Source organism: Salmo salar, chromosome 12, assembly GCF_965601325.2.
Source record: "Salmo salar chromosome 12, fSalSal1, whole genome shotgun sequence".
Classification (NCBI taxonomy): domain Eukaryota; kingdom Metazoa; phylum Chordata; class Actinopteri; order Salmoniformes; family Salmonidae; genus Salmo; species Salmo salar.
Window position 1 is genome coordinate 48,585,621 of NC_138302.1, and position 22,837 is coordinate 48,608,457.

At 41.9% G+C, this 22,837-nt stretch overlaps 1 protein-coding gene and 1 pseudogene across 2 annotated transcripts; both read right to left on the minus strand.

Annotated features, from left to right (window-relative positions):
* Positions 1–389: 389 nt before the first annotated feature.
* Positions 390–15,029, minus strand: LOC106565263 (casein kinase II subunit alpha). Of its 2 annotated transcripts, none has more exons than XM_082959010.1 (13): positions 14,884–15,029; positions 11,809–11,937; positions 11,366–11,477; positions 11,126–11,227; positions 10,983–11,033; positions 9,951–10,010; positions 9,543–9,626; positions 9,170–9,280; positions 8,863–8,964; positions 8,484–8,584; positions 6,610–6,758; positions 5,263–5,352; positions 390–3,447 (listed from the first exon to the last, which is right to left on the minus strand). In XM_082959010.1, exons 6-13 carry the CDS (start codon positions 9,966–9,968, stop codon positions 3,329–3,331), a joined length of 774 nt encoding a protein of 257 aa, XP_082815136.1. In that variant the 5' UTR covers positions 9,969–10,010; positions 10,983–11,033; positions 11,126–11,227; positions 11,366–11,477; positions 11,809–11,937; positions 14,884–15,029; the 3' UTR covers positions 390–3,328. The 2 variants fall into 2 exon arrangements, with proteins under 2 accessions (XP_082815136.1, XP_013987648.3); XM_014132173.3 differs by having other exon boundaries at positions 11,669–11,937.
* On the minus strand, positions 10,405–10,492 carry LOC123725781 (uncharacterized; annotated as a pseudogene).
* Positions 15,030–22,837: the final 7,808 nt, after the last annotated feature.

Sequence of the window (22,837 nt, forward strand, 5' to 3'; positions counted from 1 at the left end):
CTGCAAATACAGGTGTGCCAAGCTTGTAGTGTCATACCCAAGAAGAACCGAGGCAGTAATCGCTGCCATAGGTGCTTCAACAAAGAGTAAAAGGACTGATTACTTATGTAAATGTGATATTTTAAAAGTATATTATCATAAATGTGCAACTGTTTCTAAAAACCTGTTTATGCTTTGTCATTATGGGGTATTGTGTGTAGATTGCTGAGATTTTTATTTATTTATCCATTTTAGAATAAAGCTGTAATGTAACAAAATGTGGAAAAAGAAAAGGGGTCTGAATACTTTCCAAATGCACTATAAGTGACCTCAAAAGAATACTATAAGGAAAGTAATGTTTGTAAAACCTTACAATCAGGAGACACTGAAAAAAAATCAATACAATCAGATTTACTTGATAAATAAAACACGTGTTTATTTACACAAATATTTTCAAAGGACATAAAAATATATACAGTGATGTAAGGACTCAACTTTGTCGATGTATGCATGTATTTTTCATATATATTGAGATTTCAAATGAAAAAAAAGGATGCATATGTACAGCAGGGTCTATCCTTACACAAGATTCCCATTTATGGCACTAAAACGCAGGGAAAATGTGACCCCTTCAAGTTCAATACATCTTCCAGTATCTACAGTGGCAAGAAAGTATTTGAACCCTTTGGTCATCAAATTTGATCTGATCTTCATCTAAGTCACAGCAATAGACAAACATTGTGCTTAAACTAATAACAGAAATTATTGTATTTTTCTTGACTATATTGAATACATAATTTAAACATTCACAGTGTAGGTTGGAATGTGAACCACTAGGCTAATGACTCCTCCAAAAACTAAATGAAGTCAGGAGTCAGCTAAATCTGGAGTCAAATCAATGAGACGAGATTGGAGATGTTGGTTAGAGCTGCCTTGCCCTATAAAAAACCCTCACAAAATGTGAGTTTGCTATTCACAAGAAGCATTGCCTGATGTGAACCATGCCCCGAACAAGAGAGATCTCAGAAGACCTCAGATTAAGAATTGTTGACTTGCACAAAGCTGGAAAGGGTTACAAAAGTATCTCTAAAAGCTTTGATGTTCATCAGTCCACGGTAAGATAAATTGTCTATAAAATGGATAAAGTTCAGCACTGTTGCTACTCTCCCTAGGAGTGGCCGTCCTGCAAAGATGACTGCAAGAGCACAGCGCAGAATGCTCAATGAGGTTAAGAAGAATCCTAGAGTGTCAGCTGAAGACCTACAGAAATCTCTGGAACATGGTAACATCTCTGTTGACGAGACTACAATATGTAAAACACTAAACAAGAATGGTGTTCATGGGAGGACACCACGGAAGAAGCCACTGCTGTCCAAAAAAAACATTGCTGCACGTCTGAAGTTTGCAAAAGTGCACCTGGATTTTCCACAGCGCTACTGGCAAAATATTCTGTGGACAGAAGACAGTTATTCTGTGGACAGTTGAGTTATTTGAAAGGCACACAACACTGTGTGAAGAAAAAAGGCACAGCACACCAACATCAAAACCTCATCCCAACTGTAAAGTATGGTGGAGGGAGCATCATGGTTTGGGGCTGCTTTGCTGCCTCAGGGCCTGGACAGCCTGCTATCATTGACAGAAAAATGAATTCCCAAGTTTGACAAGACATTTTGCAGGAGAATGTTAGGCTGTCTGCCAATTGAAGTTGAACAGAAGTTGGGTGATGCAACAGGACAACGACCCAAAACACAGAAGTAAATCAACAACAGAATGGCTTCAACAGAAGAAAATACGTCTTCTGGAGTGGCCCAGACAGAGTCCTGACCTCAACCCGATTGAGATGCTGTGGCATGACCTCAAGAAAGCAATTCACACCAGACATCCCAAGAATATTGCTGAACTGAAACAGTTTTGTAAAGAGGAATGGTCCAAAATTCCTCCTGTCCGTTGTGCAGGTCTGATGCGCAACTACAGAAAGCATTTGGTTAAGGTTATTGCTGCCAAAGGAGGGTCAACCAGTTATTAAATCCAAGGGTTAACATACTTTTTCCACCCTGCACTGTGAATGTTCACACGGTGTGTTCAATAAAGACATGAAAACGTATAAATGTTTGTGTGTTATTAGTTTAAGCAGACTGTGTTTGTGTATTGTTGTGACCTAGATGAAGATCAGATTTTATCACCAATTTATGCAGAAATCCAGGTATTTCCAAAGGGTTCACATACTTTTTCTTGCCACCGTAAGTGTGAGCCAAACCGGTGATCGATCCAAGAAACTTATCCCCGAAACAAACTAAATACAAAACGAAAACCCCTTTCCTCGGGTACTAACAGCAGATGGCTTGAAATGTGTTTATATCTAACTTAACCAGAACTCTGGTACCTTCATATTCAGTTGTGATCTTATATCTAACACCATCCATATTTTCTCCACATATAACTAACTCTCCCCGAGAAAACAAATAGGTTTGGTCAGTCTCCTCTTTCTCAAGCGATTGAGTGAACATAGTTTTTCAAGACTTCAATTAAATCAAGGAACTGGAAAGCAGCAAGTTTGAGAGAAACTTTTCAAAATAACAGAACGGATAGCTTTGCCTGGCTTTCGAAGGGATCGAATGACAATACTGCCATCAAACCATTGCCACAGTAAATTAAACCCATCCAGCATACCACAGCATTTCAGTAAAAAAAAAGGATAACTGTCAGGGAACCCTTACATCAAAAACTAGGTATCCAGTACAGTAGAAAGGCAAGACATACTATTCAGGCTGAAGTGTCATTAGGATACGTTGAGTGAGGCAGCTTCAGTGTTTCAACACACCACTGGAGCACAGAACAGCACCAAACACTTCCAAATACCGCGGGGAAGTCTTTCATAATGGTGGTATAGACTGGACTAAATATGGGAATTGCTTAAGGTGTGCTCGCCAGCGCTCGTTTGACAAGGTTGCATTAGTAAACTGCAGACTGCACCTTTTGGTCTAAATGCTAATGTCCCTTTCCTGTTACCTTCCTTGTCAGTAATGTACAAAAAAAATTATGTGTTCAGGGGAGAAACCCCCCCATCACCCTTGGATTCATGACTCATTCTCAGATTGTGGACAAAGCCACACACACAGCCATCAAGATAAAATAAATACCTGCAGGTGTCGATTACACAGAACATTCATTTAATGTCTGGTTAACTCAAGTTCATTCAAGGAGAAACAAATAAATATCGTTCAGGTGAGATAGCCTTCAGAGGTTGGCATTCCTGGATCTCAGGGCAGTCGGACTGACTGAGTAAGTAGAGATGTTGGTGCGTGCCTGCATGAGTGGCACCCATAGGTTTGCTCCCCTGGAGGTGCCATCACTGGGGGGCACTAACGGCGGCGGGCACAGGGGTGCTCAGGGCGTTGGTGGCAGCAGAGAGGACGGGCGAGCCGGTGAGGGTGCCCAGGGCAGTAGCAGCTGGCAAGGCAGATATACCTTGAGAGGAAAAAGGGGGGGGGATTTAGCTTAACCACCATACACCTCAGAGATAACCACGGGGGTTACTTAGAAAACACTCTTCCAAGGGAGTTGTGATGATGCAGTGAGCTACAGTATAACTAGACCTGCCAACCCTGTCCAACTTTTTAGACTACCAGACGTGTGCAGCAAATTGGAGATTCGTGTGCTTAGACAAACATTATGGATCACACACTGGTTCAGTTCAGTCCTCTGAAAAGGTATGTACAAAACATAAATAAAAGATTCATACTGATAAGTACAGAACATATCAAATAAATATATGTTTTGTGTAATTAGCACAGATTGTATGTTTATTCCATTACATGTACAAGTGTAGAATGGCGATAGTTATCTATAACGTTTTTCTTAGCACATGCCCCCAAGTTTAGTCTCTATATTAGAGGAACGCTTGTCACCTCTCAAACAGGGCCAATCACTAGGGCCAGCTCACAAGTATTGGCTTTTTAGACACGGTTCCTAATCAACACTAAAAGCAAAATCATTTTGAAAAGATAAAAACAAATCATCGCATCGACACAGACCGCAAACTGGCTACACAAAACTTAAGTAGGCTACCGCAAAGGGAATCTGAACGCTGTTCGCTTGAAAGCCCGGTGTTTCAGCCTATGTGAAGGTCTCTATTGTGTTTCTTTGCAATGCATACATGATTTCAGATTTTAAAAAATGTATCAAATCTCAAATCTAGTGCAAAGGCATTTTAGAAGCATTGCCTCTATAGCTAATGCCGGACGCTCATTCGTTCATCGAGCGGTCTTCTAAACGCCCGACTCCATTTAATGCCAAGATGTTAGCGATATTATTTTATTATACTTTTGTAATGCTTTTTGTGATGTGGCTAATAATTACAGTTACTGTCTATCAGGTTGCGTGATCCTCGTAATGTTACGTGGAAAATACAACTAATGGGACGCAGAATTAAAATGTATATCGCACTCGAACAAATGCGACCAGTTATTTTTCGCATATGCATTTCATTTCTTTCACTAGCAAATGCGAGTGAACTGCTGGCACTTTGGAGCCCACTGAATGTCCATCTTGTGTTCGCTAACGTTAGCTTGAAACAATTAGGGATTTGTCCATGTGTTTACGTACAGCTGACAGTCGGCGAACTCAGCATCACAACAAACAGGAGGAGGGGCAGACACCGGGTAGCTACATCCAATAATGATGTATTCATCTCCATGTCCGTTGACACAAACTTCGTACATGCCCGTGTGTTGCAGCTCAAGAATCGGGATGTTATATTCAGTCAGTGGATTTATTTTTGTTATTATTGAAATGTAAAAAAAAAAAAAAGGGGAACATTTTTTTTTTAAATTTTTTAATGAAAAATTTAAAATCTGTGTACTTTTAACTCGGATCTCGTACCTGCGTACATGGACAGAGAATTGCGTAGTTGGTACGCAAAATGCGTGCATGTTGGCAGGTCTGTATAACCAATGAGTTACATAAGAAAGATGACAAGAGATGCACTGGCATATGGTGAGTTTAGCTCTTATGAAATGTATTGGATTGAATTACAGTATGTCAAGTATGACAATGTGGTAACCCTTGATAGAATATTGTCCTATTTGCGTGGACAAATATAGCCGCTTAATTCAATCTTAACACAGACCAAATCGGCTGCTTGATTCGATTTAATTTCCAAACTTGGCCTCCTGCAGACAAAACATCCTCCTTAACACTGAGTGATGGGAGTCTCTGGGAAATCAGATGAGGATTCATGGGTGGGAGGGTTAGGATGATTAGGGTGTGTGTGTATGCACTCACCAGGGACCATGTTGGCTGTGCTTACAGCTGTATTTCCGCCGGGCGGGTTAGCCGACCCTGGCATGCGACCCTGGTCTTTCACAATAGTATCTTTGTGGACAAAAGAACTCATTAAAAACAGTGAACAACCTCTAGTCTCGAGTCCCTAGTCACTGCAAGTAGATGGTCATAAGGAACTGCAGATAACCAGTGAACTGGGTCGTGTTCATTACACCAAAAATGAAGGAAAGCAGAGTAAACCGAGGCGGCGCTACCTGAACGATTCCAACAAGACACGCTTGTTTTTGTTTGCCGTTGTAAAACGTTTTGCTAGTGTGCCCTAATGAACAAGACCCCGATTAGAACAAGCAAAATAATCTTCTTATAGCATGACATACAGCCTACGAATGACTAAAACTTCCTGCTCCTTCATTACATGAAAATAACTTATACCTTTTAGCTGCGAGTTGCATTCAATAGAGAAATTTGGTTGAGATGCCAAATAACCCCAGTCATAACAAGCCTTTGATTTGTGTCAAAATACATTTGCGGGGCAGAAAAACAGCAGTTAATATTCAGGTAACTGACTAAATCAAGGAAACACCAACAAAGTGTCTTAGAGTGTGGGGCCACCACGAGCCAGAACAGCTTCAATGCTCCTTGGCGTAGATTCTACAAGTGTCTAGAACTTTATTGGTTGGATGTGACACCACTCATCCACGAGAAATTCCATCATTTGGTGTTTTGTTGATGGAAAAAGCTGCCTCAGGCACCGCTCCAGAATCTCCCATAAGTGTTCAATTGGGTTGCGATCTGGTGATTGAGACAGCATTTGGTTTACATCGTTTTCATGCTCATCAAACCATTCAGTGACCACTCGTGCCCTGTGGATGGGGGCATGGTCATCCTATGGGGGCATTGCCATGGTAGCCAAAATAATGGCCTGTTCAGCATTTTTACACATGACCCAAAGCATGATAGGATGTTAATTGCTTAATTAACTCAGGAACCACACCCGCTTTCAATATACTTTGTAACCCTCATTTACTTAAGTGTTTCCTTTATTTTGTCAGTTACCTGTAGGTCAATTTAGTTCTAGGCATTCAATAGTGCCCCGGAGTTTTCTATACCAAAATAATCATTTCCACCCTACCCAGAAAACTAAATCCACTGAGGTCTGAAAAAAAACATCTGCAGTATTTTGCCCACCCCTGCAATAAACCACAGGCCCCTTCCAATCTCATCAATATGGGTCCATGGTCTGATTAATCATACCCCTAACCTTACATTTTGTTTTCTCAATATAGCCAATTTTGACTTTGCAGTTCGGCTAAATGTACTGGCAACTGGATCCCTCCTCGCACTTACAGTAGTAAGGGTGATCCATGGCCTCGTGGGCGGTCAGCCGGGCCTGATGGTCATAGCGCAGCAGCTTGTCCAGGAAGTCCAGGGCCTCGGGGCTGACCAGGTGCTGGTTCTCACTGTGGACGAAGCGCTCCCACCGCTTCCGAGAGTGTCTGGAAGGGGAGAGCATGTTTGCAGCAGTGTAAAGAAAAACCCTTATGCACAGCAGTGTCTAGATTCAGGTGTTTATGGCAAGAACAACTAATATCCCTTTCAAACTAAGACGAAACCCTTTAGCGGAGGGGGGGGGGGGAGGATTTCCAGCAACAAAGCCTGTACTTTTATTTTTCCCGCCAACCGACCTAGTCATGATTGCGGCAATGTGTTTAAAAGTCCCACCAACCCCTCAGTATAAAAGTCCCCTTTCATCTTACCGTCTTTGGCATGCATAAAATCATGAACATTCTAATGTTGTTGTCCGACATCAAACTTGTTCTTGCCATTATGAAAAATTTTAAAACACAATAATGGCAGTAATGCTGAAGCGGCATTGGCGCACACTACACTGACAGGCATGCATCACATTGTTGCGCACTGAAACTCCTCAAGTTATCCAATCGTCATAATACATTTGAAGCAATACCTGCGTGTGGTCAACTATATGATCATTTCAGCACTGTTTTGACTGGGACAGCGTGGGGACTCTGGATAAATCAATCAATGTCAGGTTTTTGTTTTCACTGAATCTGTTTGGATATTTGGTTACAATTAGGCTGGGGAAATGTTAGCTAGTTTGAGGTGAGTGCTGCTCATAATCATCTTTAGTCTAGTTGGCTGTATTAGCACTAATCAGAACATATTGCTAGCAAGTTATGTAGCTTAACAAGTTTATTATTTTGCTCTTCACTCACATAGTAGCCTACTCCCAACCAAAAGCTTGTGACTTGCATGATAATCAAGCAATGTGATTTTGCTTCACATAATCTTCTTGTAAATTTGGTTAATTGGTCCCTGGCTGGGCAAATAAATACGTGGAGGTGGTAGCTCATCTAGTCATCCATCACTGATCAGAAATATTTAGCATGCAACAATGAAGCCTAAAATCAAGTGTAGGCCAATTGTTTCGCTCGATAGGGTATAGGCAACTCCAAAAGCCTGCAGAGGTTGTGAAATATGAACACGAGACTCACATGCTTTTCAAAATATAGATTGCTATTTATTTAGTTTTTTTTTTTATCACTCCCTAACAACGCGGAGTGAGGAGAGGGAAAAATTCAACCTGGATCAAAAGTGACTTTTTCAAATTACACAGAGGTTCATTCAGGTCCGATTTTGATTTTAGTTACATGATCGGAAAGAGCAGATTAAGGTTTCTCAAGCACATACAAATTCTCAAAAAGGTGTTGGTTTGGGCTCTCTTTTTTTATATGACCGCGGTTCAACACGATCCCGTATTTTATTGTTATATTCTATTCTATTCTTACTATAATATATATATATATATATATATATATATATATATATATATATATATATATATATAGACTGATCAGGGCAGGGGAATGTGAGTGTGTATTGTCTGCTTTAATCAACAAAATAAACTAGTGATTTCATTTGCATGGTGCTGCCATGTAGCCTATAAACTGCACAGACCAGTAACAATTAAACTCCAAATATACTATTCTATAAATAGACGCCCCACCCACATCTGCACACTCGTCACCGGCATGCGCACAACAGGTATAAAAAGGTGTATTCAGGCGAGAATATGAAAAAGAAAAAATGGGCCTGCTTGCATTTATTTTTTACAGGCAACATACCGTAAACCCTATGAGAAAGGAGTATAAGTTTACAAATCCAGTGTAAAAAGTGCACACTAGTGAAGACAGACAACGTACCTTCCCAGAATGTCATTGAACCGAGGCTCCAGCTCAATGTTGTACTTGTCGATGTAGTCATACAGGTCTTCCGTTCCCAACACCTTGGCTATTCTTACCAACTACAAAGTGAGAAACAAAAATCAGGTAATTCATCTCACCTGGGGCGTTTTCAGTGACGTGAAACGCTCTGAACGTTGCAGATAGAAATGGAATGAATGGAGCTGACAGGATTCCCTATTGTCCCCAACAGAATCATATCTGTTCTACACAGTCTATGTCTATCTGTTTGTTCTGTAACCTTACACCCTCCTGAACAGGCCCAAGGTTATTTTCTTCACTGGTAATGAGTGTGACCTTTGAGACATGGTGGACAAAGTATCGGAGAGTGTGTGTTTACCTGGTCGTAGTTGTCGTGACCGTGGAAGAAAGGCTCCTTCCTGAAGATCATGCTGGCCAACATGCAGCCCAAGCTCCACATGTCCAGACTGTAGTCATACATCTGGACGAAGACGGTGAGAAAAAAAAAAAAAGTGAAGATATTTTGCCCTGTCCAGCACAGTTCCAGTAACTATGGTGGATGTGTAACCAGCACAGCTCAATATTGTGAAAAGGGTATCTGTATGCATATATATGGGATGTACACAACAGCAAATAATATAGACTGAGCTGGTCACACAATTCATAACAGTAGCAGGACAACATACCTGATAGTCGACCAGAAGCTCAGGTCCTTTGAAGTAGCGAGAAGCCACTCGGACGTTGTACTCCTGTCCCGGGTGGTAGAACTCAGCCAGACCCCAGTCAATAAGGCGCAGCTGGAAGAATACACAAAACAGAGGCAAGTCAATACTGAGAGAAATACAACAGGGTTGTGCTCATTAGGGCACCAAACAGAGTGAAACTGGGAGAGACTACTTGGACTTTGGGGTATTGTATTGAGGATTGTCGTGGTACAATATCCAATTTCTATTTAAACTAACCTACATATTGTAGTCACATTCAATGGATGACAAAGGTCTTGACTAGGGTGAATCAGATAGTTATTGTGTCTCCGCCGCATTGGTCGTTAACACTCACCTTTCGGTGTTCGTGATCAATCATCACGTTGTGGGGTTTCACATCCCTGTGCATGATTCCCATGCTGTGGCAGTAGTCCAGGGCCTGCGCACAGAGCCAAGAGCCAAAATGGCCGCTGGTTAGCAACGATGAGGCTGGGGATTTACTCAACACAGTAATGCAATAAAGGCAGAAATTACAAAACAGATGTTGTCTACCCGTCTTGGTGCACACAAACATGTTGATGGGAAAATAGAGAGCTGGTATGTAACCATTGGACAAAGACAAACTAGGGGTCTATCCTCTTAAGCACCTGAATGTTCTTGTTTTGAGAGGGGGAAATGCTGACTTATGTCTGGCAAAGCCTCTGGGGCTTCTAACACAAATTAATGGGATAGTTCACCCAAATTAGAACATTACGAGACTAACCTTGAGGATCTCGAACATGTAAAACCGGATGTCATAGTCTGTTAGGGTCTGGTACAATTGCTGCAAGTAAAAACAGATGCAGTGAAGCAATACAGTGAGATTTAACTACAACCTGAACATTACATGCAGGTAGATAATGGACCTAGAGGGCAAGTAACCGAAAGGTTGCTAGATCGAATCCCCGAGCTGACAAGGTAAAAATCTGTCATTTTGCCCCTGAACAAGGCAGTTGGCCTAGGAACGGTGGGTTGTCATTGTAAATAAGAATTTGTTCTTAACTGGCTTGCCTAGTGAAATAAAACATTTAAATAACACGCGTATAGGTCTTTGCAACCTGAACACATTATCCAATACAAAGAATTCACATATTATTCAAATCACAAGCTATCAACTCGGGCATCTGACTGGTAACATTTAGGTCTATTATTAAGTAATTCAACACCAAACTTGATCATAGTGTACCAGCGATTGAGGATAGAACCAGAAGACAAGAAATATCCTGGCACCGAAGACATAGCGCTGCACCTTTTTGTCCCTCAACACACACACACACACACACACACACACACACACACACACACACACACACACACACACACACACACACACACACACACACACACACACACACACACACACACACACACACACACACACACACACACACACACACACACGAGACTAGGGAAACAGCATGCATGCCAAGAACAAAGGTTTCACAGGGCTTTGCTTCAGAATAGAGATGTTGTACACGGTCAAGAATCAGGGTCGTATTCATTAGGCACCAAACGGAAGAAAACAGACTAAAACGGAGAGGGACTACCTGGGGTGTAATCATTAGTCCAAACAGTTGAATATTAGTTTACTGGATAAATTCAGGTAGGTCCCTCCCCGTTTAGTTTGCTTCCATTTGGATCCTAGTGAATACACCCCAGAACTTGTCCAATAAGAAACTTTAAATTTTCCGTTGCAAAACATTTTGCTGCGATGTGCATAAGACTCAGGTGTAAAAAAACAGATGATCTGGCTTACCTTGAAGTCAGTGTTGTTGACATGTTCAAAGACCAAGGCGGGTGTCCGAGACTGAAAGAAGAGAAATGGTTGTTGCATCAAAGTCATGGCATATCCTAAAAGAACAATAGTGTTTTCACATCTTTCCCGCCATTCCTACTCACCACTGGGTCTTTGACGATGTCTTTGAGGGAGATGATGTTAGGGCCTCCACGGAGGTTCTCCAGGATCTTAATTTCACGCTTGATTTTCTTCTTCTTGACGGGCTATGAACACAAATAAAGACCAATTGTATTGATTATCTGGGCGATTTTAATTCAATATGAATCCAATGCGAGTCTGTATCGAATGGCAATCTATGAATCTATGCTCTGAATGATATTGATTTCTCATCGTGGCCTTACCTTAAGTATTTTCACCACAACCTTCTCGTTGTTGGTGATGTTGATTGCTTCAAACACTTCACTGTACTTCCCGCGCCCAAGCTTCCGCACCAACTGGAAGTCATCTTGATTTCTGCGGGAAGAATTTTTTGGTCAATTACACCATTCAAGGTAATTGAAAATAAACTGCAAATGACACAAAGGGAGCAGACCTTGATCTAGCCTTGAGATTTAACATGGAATGAAGAGAAATAGTAATTTCAGACTCCTCATAATAGTTTAGCAAGCACCAATGTCGCTTTGACTTGAGAGACTGGTATGTACCCCCATTCCACAACATGGGACTCGTAGTCCCAGTACTCCCTGGGCCGGTGTGTGTTGACATCTGTGTACACACGGGCCCGACTCTGCACGGGTCCTGGCATGTCCAACAGCTTGGCAGAGGAGGGGGAGGGCCCACTTACTGCAGAGAAGGACGAGGAGGGAAGAGGGAGAGGAGGGGCGGTGGGACCTCTTCGTGACAGGGCAGGGGGTAAGGGGGGGGGGGGCTTTGGCTTCAAGCAAGGGAAGCCACCAGGGGAACCTCTGGACAGCTGAGACAACAGGGGGGAGAAGGGGGACAAAATATACAATGTCAGTTATATTCATGGACCTCTATAGCTCAGTTGGTAGCGCATGGCTCTTGCAATGCCAGGATAGTGGGTTTGATTCCCGGGACCACCCATGCGTAAAATGTATGCAAGCATGAATGCAAGTCGCTTTGGATAGAAGCATCTGCTAAATGGCATATATTATTATTATTTTTATTATTTGAGACCATCACCAAGGCCAGATCAAATAAGCATCATTGACATGTGGGGGGAAAAACAAACTTCCCGAAGAACTGATGGCCAGTGCAGACAATCACAAAGTTTTGACAGGTGTGTGTAAAATCTATTTGATGCACAGATACAACACTACATTTCTTGACCATAAGTCTAAAAAAAAAAGTGAAGAAGCTAGAAGGCTATGGATTGTTGCATACAAAATTCCAGGCCTGACTACCAGTAGGTTGTTTTTAAAATGGGTCACTGCACCACCGCCAAAGTATTGACACAATGTTAAATTACTAAGGCTGGCCACTGACTTAGTGGCGCAATGGTCTAAGGCACTGCATCTCAGTGCTAGAGGCATCACTACAGACCCTTATTAGATTCCAGGCTGTATCACAACTGGCCGTGAATGGAAGTCCCATAGGGCGGCGCATTGTAAATAAGAATTTGTTCTTAACTGACTTGCCTAGTTAAATTAATTAATGCTAAATCCATTACAGGGTTTTATCTGCATAGTAAAGTCTTGGACGCCTATGTCCAAACAGTTGATTTAAAAAATATGTTAAAAGATTACTTATTTAACCTTTATTTAACTAGGCAAGTCAGTTAAGAACAAATTCTTATTTGCAATGACGGCCTAGGAACAGTGGGTTAACTGCCTTGTTCAGGGGCAGAACGACCGCTTTTTATCGTCAGCTCAGGGATTCAATCTTGTAACCTTTCGGTTACTAGTCCAACGCTCTAACCACTAGGCTACCTGCCACCCTGCAGCATAATGGACCTATATATTTTTCAATAAGAGCATCTTTGAGAACAAACAATCAACACAATAATAGCTGCACAGGAAGAATTTAAAATTCCAAAGAATGATGCATTCAGGAGTATTTTTGTCATGGCATGATTTTGTTATAATGTTTGAGCCATTCAGATTGCATAAGTCATAGCAAAATGTGTAGGCTTGTATTGCTAAATTAAGATATCCATCCATATTTCTTGCCAATAGACCAATTCCATCTGCAATATAGACAGTCAAGCCTTTGCTTATCTTTGCCAGCAATGGACAAACGGTCATAACTGTGGTGCCTGTCATAGATATCCTCAATGGAGCCAACTTAAAGCAGTCAATGCATTTCTGGTTCAACGGTTTTACCCAGAGGCTCCTTTTACCTAGATTTGAGATATGTGCCTGATACATAGGCCTACACCTAGCTCTTACACCTCAGATTGGACTAGGCTTGAAGAACTGAAGTACCATCTGGGATAGGTAAGAATATAAGATCTGCAACATTGATTGCACAATACTCTCACTGACTAACGTTCATAATGTTACAACGTGTCAGCTAAGTAGGACAAGGATCTCAGCTAGCTGCAGTAACTTCAATTTGTCCACAAGTCATGACAACAGAGTGCATTTTGTTCTGCCCCGAGCTGGATGTGAACCAGCAAACTTCTGCACCATCAACACATGGATCTTAAAGGCAACCGTCATAGCCAACAGAGTGACGCGGGTGTCCACTAGAAAGCACTTGACATAGTACTTCACCTAGCCCTGCTAGCTTCGCCCAGAGTGTCTCCTTATGTGGGTGCTAGCAAGCCAACAGCATGCTAGGTAGTGCTAGGGATCAAACGTCAATCCAGTAGGGTCTGGAAGCCATAAATGAGCTTCGATTGGTCAATCGCGCCCTGATATGGCAGAGTATTTGCACAACGTTCAATTTTCCAACTTTAGTCCCGCCCAGTTCACGCTCCATCTTCGCTTCACATTCCATTTAAACTGAATGGCTTCCGTTGTTTCATCGCCCCATGAGCGACAGTTGGCTTTGGAGCTCAGGGAAGGTGTGATATCACCAATGTACTCCAGCAACCAGGCGAGTTTCACATCCACCCCATTTGACCCCTTCCAACACCAGCAGCCGGACAGAGCCCAACTGTCGATCCGGGTCACTGCACCATTGGGGTGCGAATGTGAAAAATCGCCTGGAGTACATCACACCTTCCCTGAGGTCTAAAATCAACTGTTGCTCAATAAGTGATGGGGAGAGAACCAGCTACCACTATGTGAGCAACAGTTGCCTTTAGAATTCAGGGACGGTGTGATATTAATGGAGTGTGTTCATTTCGCGGATTACGTTGCAAAACGTTAAACGAAAACGTGAGTTTCTATTGGACAAATTCTTTTTGATTCATAGAGTAAACGGTTTCCGTTGCAACATGCCACAGGCGAGTTTCACATCCACTACATATCATAATATTATGAAGTTACACTAACTAGTTTTAATTGAACAATGTGGCTATTAATAGTCTCCTTCTGTAATGGATGCAATCTCTTGGGGGAAAAGTGGTGTTGCTGCCCTCTGGCTAAAATAGTTAACTAATGCCATGTTTGATAAGAAACGTGTCTCGTTGTATTGAGGAATAACAAGTGTGTTAGCCCAGTGCCCCAGATTTCAAGTAGAGTTACGAGAGTTCGCTAACGTTAATTGGCAAAAGTTTGCGAAATCAACGTGTCAGCTGTAAATTGTCATCCAATTGGATAGATACCGGTAGTCTCCCTACCCCACCATCACCCTCTCGCCCCAACTGACATGCATAACGTTAGTAGGTAGCTAACTAGTCACCGGGTCCCACTGCTGGTTTGGCTAGCTAAATCGGTTAGTATGTCTAACTGACTACTTATTTCATACAATTATTTAAACCAGAGGACAAACTTCCATTGTATATAGCTACCTCTTTGATCAAATATGGGATTCAAGTGAAGGCAGGTTCCCTTTCTTTCCTCTCGCCGGTGTACTTCTGTATGATTTCTGCTGTCTCAGAGACAATATGGCGGACTACCGCGAAGGGTGTAATTGCAGACAGCAATTTAGGGCGTTTTCTGATAGGGGCGTTTCTTGATATGAAGTTATACCCATTCATGGGTATAACGCCTTTTCTTTTAAGTGCATATTTTTTCTCTACGAATAAATCGGGACAAGGCTGGCCAGTGTTTTGAGTGTGATAGAGGGCTTGACAATGCGCTCGGGATGGAAATAGAGAAAACGTTGGAGAAGCAACAGCTGTGCTTGAATGCAAACTATATATGGCCGTCAGTTCTAAAGCCACGGAGCGGGAGGATAAGTGTAGAGGACCTGAATGGTCTGCAGTGGAACTATTGTACATAGGGGGAAGAGAGCTCATGATACTGAAAGCAGTGGCACGTCTAGTAAAGAAAGCATAAAGAGGGCCAAGGTATGAAGCAAGAGTAATAATGTGTTGGAGTGGAAAGTGGTGATGGTGTTTGATGAGTAGTGGAAAGTGGTGGTGGTGTTTGATGAGACCACAGGGTGTAAATGAGGCCCTATCTGACTAACCAATGGCTTAGAGAAAGATAGGTAAATACAAACTTGCCCGGTTGATTGGAAAATGTAGATTGCTCATATGTTATGGTAGTCAGACTCAGCAAGGGAAGACTATGTAAATTGAAGAGCTTAATGGGAAGAAGATTAAAAGCATGTCTCTGGTACTAGGTTTAGGGGAGTCATCACTGGGGCCCAAATATCTATGTCCATAGATGATATTAAAGAAAATGTGAAAGGAGGCAGAGTGATTAAAGCCAAAAGTTCGATCAGTAGGAAAGAGGGTCAAAGAAGTGAAAGCGTGTTGGTGCTGCTGAGGTTTGAGAAGGTTTTGTCTGGAAAAGTACAGATAGGATTCCTTAGTTTCAATGTCAGAGAATTTGTCCCATTCCCACTGCGGTGTTTTAAATGCCAAATAATGGAATATGTAGTTGTTCAGTGTAAAGGAAAGAAAAAAATGTGCCAAGTGTGGGGGGGAACATGACTATGGTGAATGTGGGAGAAATGGGAAGGTTAAGTGTTGTAAGTGTGGGGGGGAACATAGTGCAACATTTGGTGGATGCCAGGTGCAAAGAGAGGCTCAGCGATATATACTGAACAAAACAATAAATGCAACATGTGAAGTGTTGGTTTCATGAGCTGAAATAACATTTCCTGGAAATTCCTGGAACCAGTGGCGATCTGTCATTCAGGGCAGGTGGGGCAGAACCCCACCTGTTTTGAGCCCCACCCGTTAAGCTTAAACATTTTTTTATAAAGGGGTTGGTAATGTTCTCTAGTTGCGCCGTGATTGGCTCAGTGTTCTGTCACTCATGGGGACACTACGTCACCGCAAAATCTACGGGGAAAGCTTGAAAATTCAAGCCTCTAGAGTTACATTAGAAGTGTCCATCCAATAATGCTCAAGGTCATTGGCCACTGATTAAATGACGTCAAATCATGTTATATCTACGGTAGCTTTGATTGGACTGATCATGTCAACATCATACTTTCAAAATCTTAGCTAGCAAGCTAGCAGTCATCATCATGAATCAACTTGACTATCTACTGGCAAATCCATTTAAATCCTTGTCATATGAAGAGAAATTATAGATAAAATGTATCGGTGCTCATCGGACATAAACGTTACACAACAAGTTGGAAATCGCGAATTCAACAATGCGTGGTTTGGAAGGAATTAGTGGCTAACTGCAAGCATTGCAAAGCAATCACTAGCCTGCTATTCGGTGGAGTGTGTGTGGTCCAAGTCTAGGTTGACAGGTCTCTTTTCCAAGCTTGGCCATGCTGTCAGTTCAGCATGATTTCTGCCGCATTCAAAACAACTGGAAACTTGGAACTGGGAAATCTCAGACTTCAGTGAGTTCAAGACAACTGGAAAATCTGGAGAAGAAAAAAAACAAGCTCCGACTGGGAAAATACGTTCGGGCATCTTTCTAGAGCTCTGACCTGTAGATCACTGGCATCATGATTCAACCTTGTTTTTTTCTGAGTTCCCATTTGTCTTGAAAGCACCATAAATCCAGAGAATGCCAGACTTTGACAAAATTTGCCCACGAAGGACTGCTGCACCACCTTCCTGTTCAAGTGAGTCCAAAAATGTATTGTATGCTGATGAATAAATGATGTAATATGCCAGGGAGATATGTATACTGTAGCTAAGAAAGTAATAGTAAGTGTATGTTGTATAGTAAGCTGTTAGTAGCCCATGTGCATGACCCTAATAATTTGGTCCATTTTCCTCTCATAACTTAGCCTACTGTTCTGACTTGGTGGTGCACATGTAGCCTGTAGCCTGTTTTAGAGAAATATCCTCATTGAATATTTTAAGAGCTTTCAGTGTCTGCTTATATGCCCCTTTTATTTATCCTACGGTTCTATTTATATTTTTGACAACTTTTACTTTTACTTCACTACATTCCTAAAGAAAATATTGTACTTTTACTCCATACATTTTCCCTGACAACCAAAAGTCCTTGTTATATTTTGAATGCTTAGCAGGACAGGAAAATAGTCAAATTCACACACTTAACAAGATAATGTGTGGTCATCCCTACTGCCTCTGGCTTGGTGGACTCACTAAGCACAAATGCATCTTTTGTAAATAATCTCTGAGTGTTGGAGTGTCCCCTTGGCTATCCGTAAATTTAAAAAACAAAAAAATGGTGCCATCTGCTTTGCTTAAGATAAGGAATTAAGGGATTTATACTTTTACTTTTGATACTTAAGTATATTTTAGCAACTACATTTACTTTTGATACTTAAGTATATTTAAAACCAAATACTTTTAGACTTTTACTGAAATAGTATTTTACTGACTGACTTTTACTTGACTAACTTTCTATTAAGGTATGTATACTTTTACTCAAGTATGACAATTGGGTACTTTTTCCACCACTGCAAATAATTATATTGACTACACCCGTCCTAGCTTGCTCATTAATGTCTTCATCTAAATTAAAAATTGCCTCTATCATGACACAAGGCGAGACCCAGATGCAGACACAGGAGGCAGATGGTTGTTGTCTTACAATGTTTATTAATCCAAAAGGAGTAGGCAAGAGTGGTCGTGGACAGGCAAAAGGTCAAAACCAGATCAGAGTCCAGGAGGTACAGAGTGGCAGACAGGCTCGTGGTAAAGGCAGGCAGAATGGTCAGGCAAGCAAGTACAGAGTCCAGAAATAGGCAAGGGTCATAACCGGGAGGACTAGAAAAAAAGAGAATCGCAAAAAGCAAGAGAACGGGAAAACCGCTGGTTGACTTGGAAAAACATACAAGACGAACTGGCACAGAGAGACAGGAAACACAGGGATAAATACACTGGGGAAAATCAGCGACACCTGGAGGGGGTGGAGACAATCACAAGGACAGGTGAAACAGATCAGGGCGTGACAGCCTCTCTTTAGCCATAGTTTGTACATCTCAATTGTCAGTAGAAACCACATTTGTTTAAGCAAGGCAGCCATATCAGCTGTTTTTTTTTAAGGCGGTAAATGAGGCTGAATGAACTGTTTCACTGCCAGACAAGGCTCCGCTGATAGCCAAGTGTAGCAGTGGTAAGGTGTTGGGACAGCTTTATGTAGGCAGATTGTAGGCACCATTTGTCACTGTTATAGTGCAATTGATGTATTGTTTAGCGTTGTGTTATGTAGTGGCTTTGCTGGCATGCATCCTCAAAAATGTTTGGGGTTTGCCCCACCAAGATTTACATGCTGAAATCGTCACTCTTCCATACACACAAAAAGCTTATTTCTCTCAAATGTTGTGCACAAATTTGTTTACATCCCTGTTAGTGACCATTTCACCTTTGCCTAGATAATCCATCCTCCTGACAGGTGTGGCATATCAAGAAGATGATTAAACAGCATAATCATTACACAGGTGCACCTTGTGCTGGGGACAATAGAAGGCCACTTTAAAATGTGCAGTTTTGTCATAATACATTGCCACAGATGTCTCAAGTTTTGAGGGAGCGTGCAATTGCTTGTCCACCAGAGCTGTTGACAGAGAATTCAATGTTGTTTTCTACCATAAACTGCCTCCAACGTCATTTTAGAGAAGTTTGCAGTATGTCCAACCGGTCTCACAACTGCAGAACACCCCACAGCCCACGTGAGGAGTAATTTCTGTCTGTAATAAAGCATTTTTGTGGGGCAAAACTCATTCTGATTGGCTGGGCCTGGCTGCCAAGTGGGTGGGCCTATGCCCTCCAAGGCCCACCCATGGTTGCACCCCTGCCCAGTCATGTGAAATTCATAGATTAGGGCCTAATGAATTTATTTCAATTGACTGATTTCCTTCTATGAACTGTAAGTCGATAAAATCTTTGAAATTGTTGCATGTTGCATTTAATTTTGTTCAGTATAGAATCAGTCATGATGTATCATATGCAGAGGTTGTAAGATAGATTGGTGGAACTACAGTGCGGACTGATGTAGCTTCCATGGCTGTTCCTGTACTAAGTGGACCTGGTGCTTCTGCTGAGTCTGGCATGGTTTTGAAGACTTGTTCAGGAATCTTGCGATCATGAATGTGCTGTGTCAAAGGACGCTGATAGTTAATAAAGTTAACTTCATAGCTTTCATTGGTAGGTAAGGTTATCAACACGACTCGGGTTGTGGTAGGCAGAAATGCCAGGTTGAAGGTGATAGTGGATATGGCAAAACAGTTAGTTTAATGGATTGGGGGGCTTGGGAGTTTTTTTTGGAGGGGGGGTAGAAGTTCGTAGGGATTTCTTTTTTTCTTAGTACTACAGAATTACGCAGACATTGATCTCACACTCCAGCACATGCTTACTTAAAAACATGTGTATAACAATAAGAAATAAAAGTAACAAGTAATTAAAGAGCAGCAGTAAAATAATATTGAGACTATATACAGGGGGTACCGGTACAGAGTCAATGTGCGGGGGCACCGGTTAGTTGAGGTAATATGTACATAGGTAGAGTTATTAAAGTGATTATGCGCTAGATGATAACAACAGAGAGTAGCAGCGGTGTAAAAGGGGGGGGCAATGCAAATAGTCTGGGTAGCCATTTGATTAGATGTTCAGGAGTCTTATGGCTTGGGGGTAAAAGCTGTTTAGAAGCCTCTTGGACCTAGACTTGGTGCTCCGGTACCGCTTGCTGTGCGGTAGTAGAGAGAACAGTCTATGACTAGGGTGGCTGGAGTCTTTGACCATTTTTAGGGCCTTCCTCTGACACCGCCTGGTATAGAGGTCCTGGATGGCAGGCAGCTTGGCCCCAGTGATGTACTGGGCCGTTCGCACTACCCTCTGTAGTGCCTTGCGGTCGGAGGCCGAGCAGTTGCCATACCAGGCAGTGATGCAACCAGTCAGGATGCTCTCGATGGTGCAGCTGTAGAACCTTTTGAGGATCTGAGGACCTATGCCAAATCTTTTCCGTCTCTTGAGGGGGAATAGGTTTTGTCGTGCCCTCTTCATGACTGTCTTGGTGTGCTTGGACAATGTTAGTTTGTTGGTGATGTGGACACCAAGGAACTTGAAGCTCTCAACCTGCTCCACTGCAGCCCCATCGATGAGAATGGGGGCGTGCTTGGTCCTCTTTTTCCTGTTGTCCACAATCATCTCCTTTGTCTTGATCACGTTGAGGGAGAGGTTGATGTCCTTGCACCACACGGTCAGGTTTCTGACCTCCCTACACACTGCCTTTTCATCTGATATACAACACAAGAGTCAATCTCTCCCTACTAGTATCTGGATGAAAATGAACCACACACACACCATTCCACTTTGTCCTGCCTACAGCGCTATTGGTGTATAACGTATTTTGCTACACAATTCATATGGAGTGAATTCAACAGTAAGGCCTAGTTTTTTCTTAGATTCCTCACACAGGGCTCCAATATGTCGTGATGTGACTATCGTTAATGTGATGACTGTTATTCATAGAATAATTACCTACTATTTTTAATTGTTATTAGATTAAATTAATCATGTAACAATCAACTCATTAGGAATTTGGTTGTTGTTTAACAAGTTACAATCTCCCGAATTAACTCAAGAATATATAGATATCATAAGAGTAACTAATTAATCATTTCCTCATATCAGTCTCATTCTGAACATCGCAGACTTCGTGAATCTGCACAAACCCGAGTCTCACTGATCATTCCGTACCACACAAATGTATTTGATTATTTATTTACTAACAAACTACATGACAACATAGGATACAGACACACACACTCGGTATAGGTTATTGATTAGAAACTTAATACGATAACAACAGGTCCTTAGTGGACAACACACTTTGACACTTACACAAGATGGAGAGTTAAAGAGGGAGAGAGAAAGAGAAGCAACACTTGGATACATTTGTAAACTACGCTTACAGTAGCCCTAATACCTTGCCCCGAACTGCCACTCTTTTGGGTAGGAAGTAATGCATTTATTTACGTGTTGAAGTTCTTTGTTGGGTATCTCTGATGGGCCCAGGCCTTTGTGGGCAGGGTTCCGCTTGGTGAGAAGGGTTCGATTGGGCCTTCTTATTTCGGATGGCCTTCTCCTTCGTTCTCAGCTGTAAGTCTCTGATTGTCCACAAGTTCACAATGTCCTTCTTCTTAGTTGTCTGTTTACTTGCACTCGATCTGGAAGAGTGGTCTCCTGAGGACGACTAATCAGCCGTGTCGATGATACCAGAGTGGTGATGAAAGCAGTGTAGGCAACGATGATTTGAAGAGAATAACCAGAGGGTCCTACTTAAATTCACCTTCTTAGATACAGTACAGCTACTCAACCGTAGTGTTGGATTGTTAGAGGTTCTTTTTTCTTCAACCTCGTCTTGCGTTCCGGGGTCGTGACTCTCGTAGACCTCGCTGCAGCTGTGGTCCGTTTTAGTCTCATATGTTAATTCTTAACCTGTTTGGGATAGGGGGCAGTATTTTCACGGCCGGATAAAAAACGTACCCGATTTAATTTGGTTATTACTCCTGCCCAGAAACTAGAATATGCATATAATTAGGATACACCCTAAAGTTTCTAAAACTGTTTGAATGGTGTCTGTGAGTATAACATAACTCATATGGCAGGCCAAAACCTGAGAAGATTCTATATGGGAAGTGCCCTGTCTGACCATTTCTTGGCCTTCTGTAGCCTCTTTATCAAAAATACAGGATCTCTGCTGTAACGTGACATTTTCTAAGGCTTTCATTGGCTCTCAGAAGGCGGCAGAACGTTGAATGATAACTGCAGTCTCTGGGCGAAAAACAGTAGGGGTTTTGGAGAGTGGTACTTCTGAGAACAATGGCACTGGCGCGCGCGTGCATGTGACAACTCCATTTTCTTCTTTCAGTGTTTGAACGGATACAACGTCTCCCGGTTGGAATATTATCGCTATTTTACGAGAAAAATTGCATAAAAATTGATTTAAACAGCGTTTGACATGCTTCGAAGTACGGTAATGGAATATTTTGAAATGTTTTGTTACGAAACGCGCCGGCGCGTCACCCTTCGGATAGTGATTTGAACGCACGAACAAAACGGAGCTATTTGGATATAACTATGGATTATTTGGAACCAAAACAACATTGGGTGTTGAAGTAGAAGTCCTGGGAGTGCATTCTGACGAAGAACAGCAAAGGTAATCCAATTTTTCTTATAGTAAATCTGAGTTTGGTGAGTGCCAAACTTGGTGGGTGTCAAAATAGCTAGCCATGATGGCCGGGCTATCTACTCAGAATATTGCAAAATGTGCTTTCACCGAAAAGCTATTTTAAAATCGGACACCGCGATTGCATAAAGGAGTTCTGTATCTATAATTCTTAAAATAATTGTTATGTTTTTTGTGAACATTTATCGTGAGTAATTTAGTAAATTTACCGGAAGTTTG

Excerpts from the sequence above, each read along its gene's own strand:
- LOC106565263 (XM_014132173.3), bottom strand. The coding sequence starts at position 11,769 with ATGCCAGGACCCGTGCAGAGTCGGGCCCGTGTGTACACAGATGTCAAC. Across the intron at positions 11,478-11,668 it reads TCCCATGTTGTGGAATGGGG|AAATCAAGATGACTTCCAGT; the intron begins GTACATACCAGT and ends TTCTTCCCGCAG. Across the intron at positions 3,448-5,262 it reads CACAGCCAACATGGTCCCTG|GTATATCTGCCTTGCCAGCT; the intron begins GTGAGTGCATAC and ends TTTCCTCTCAAG.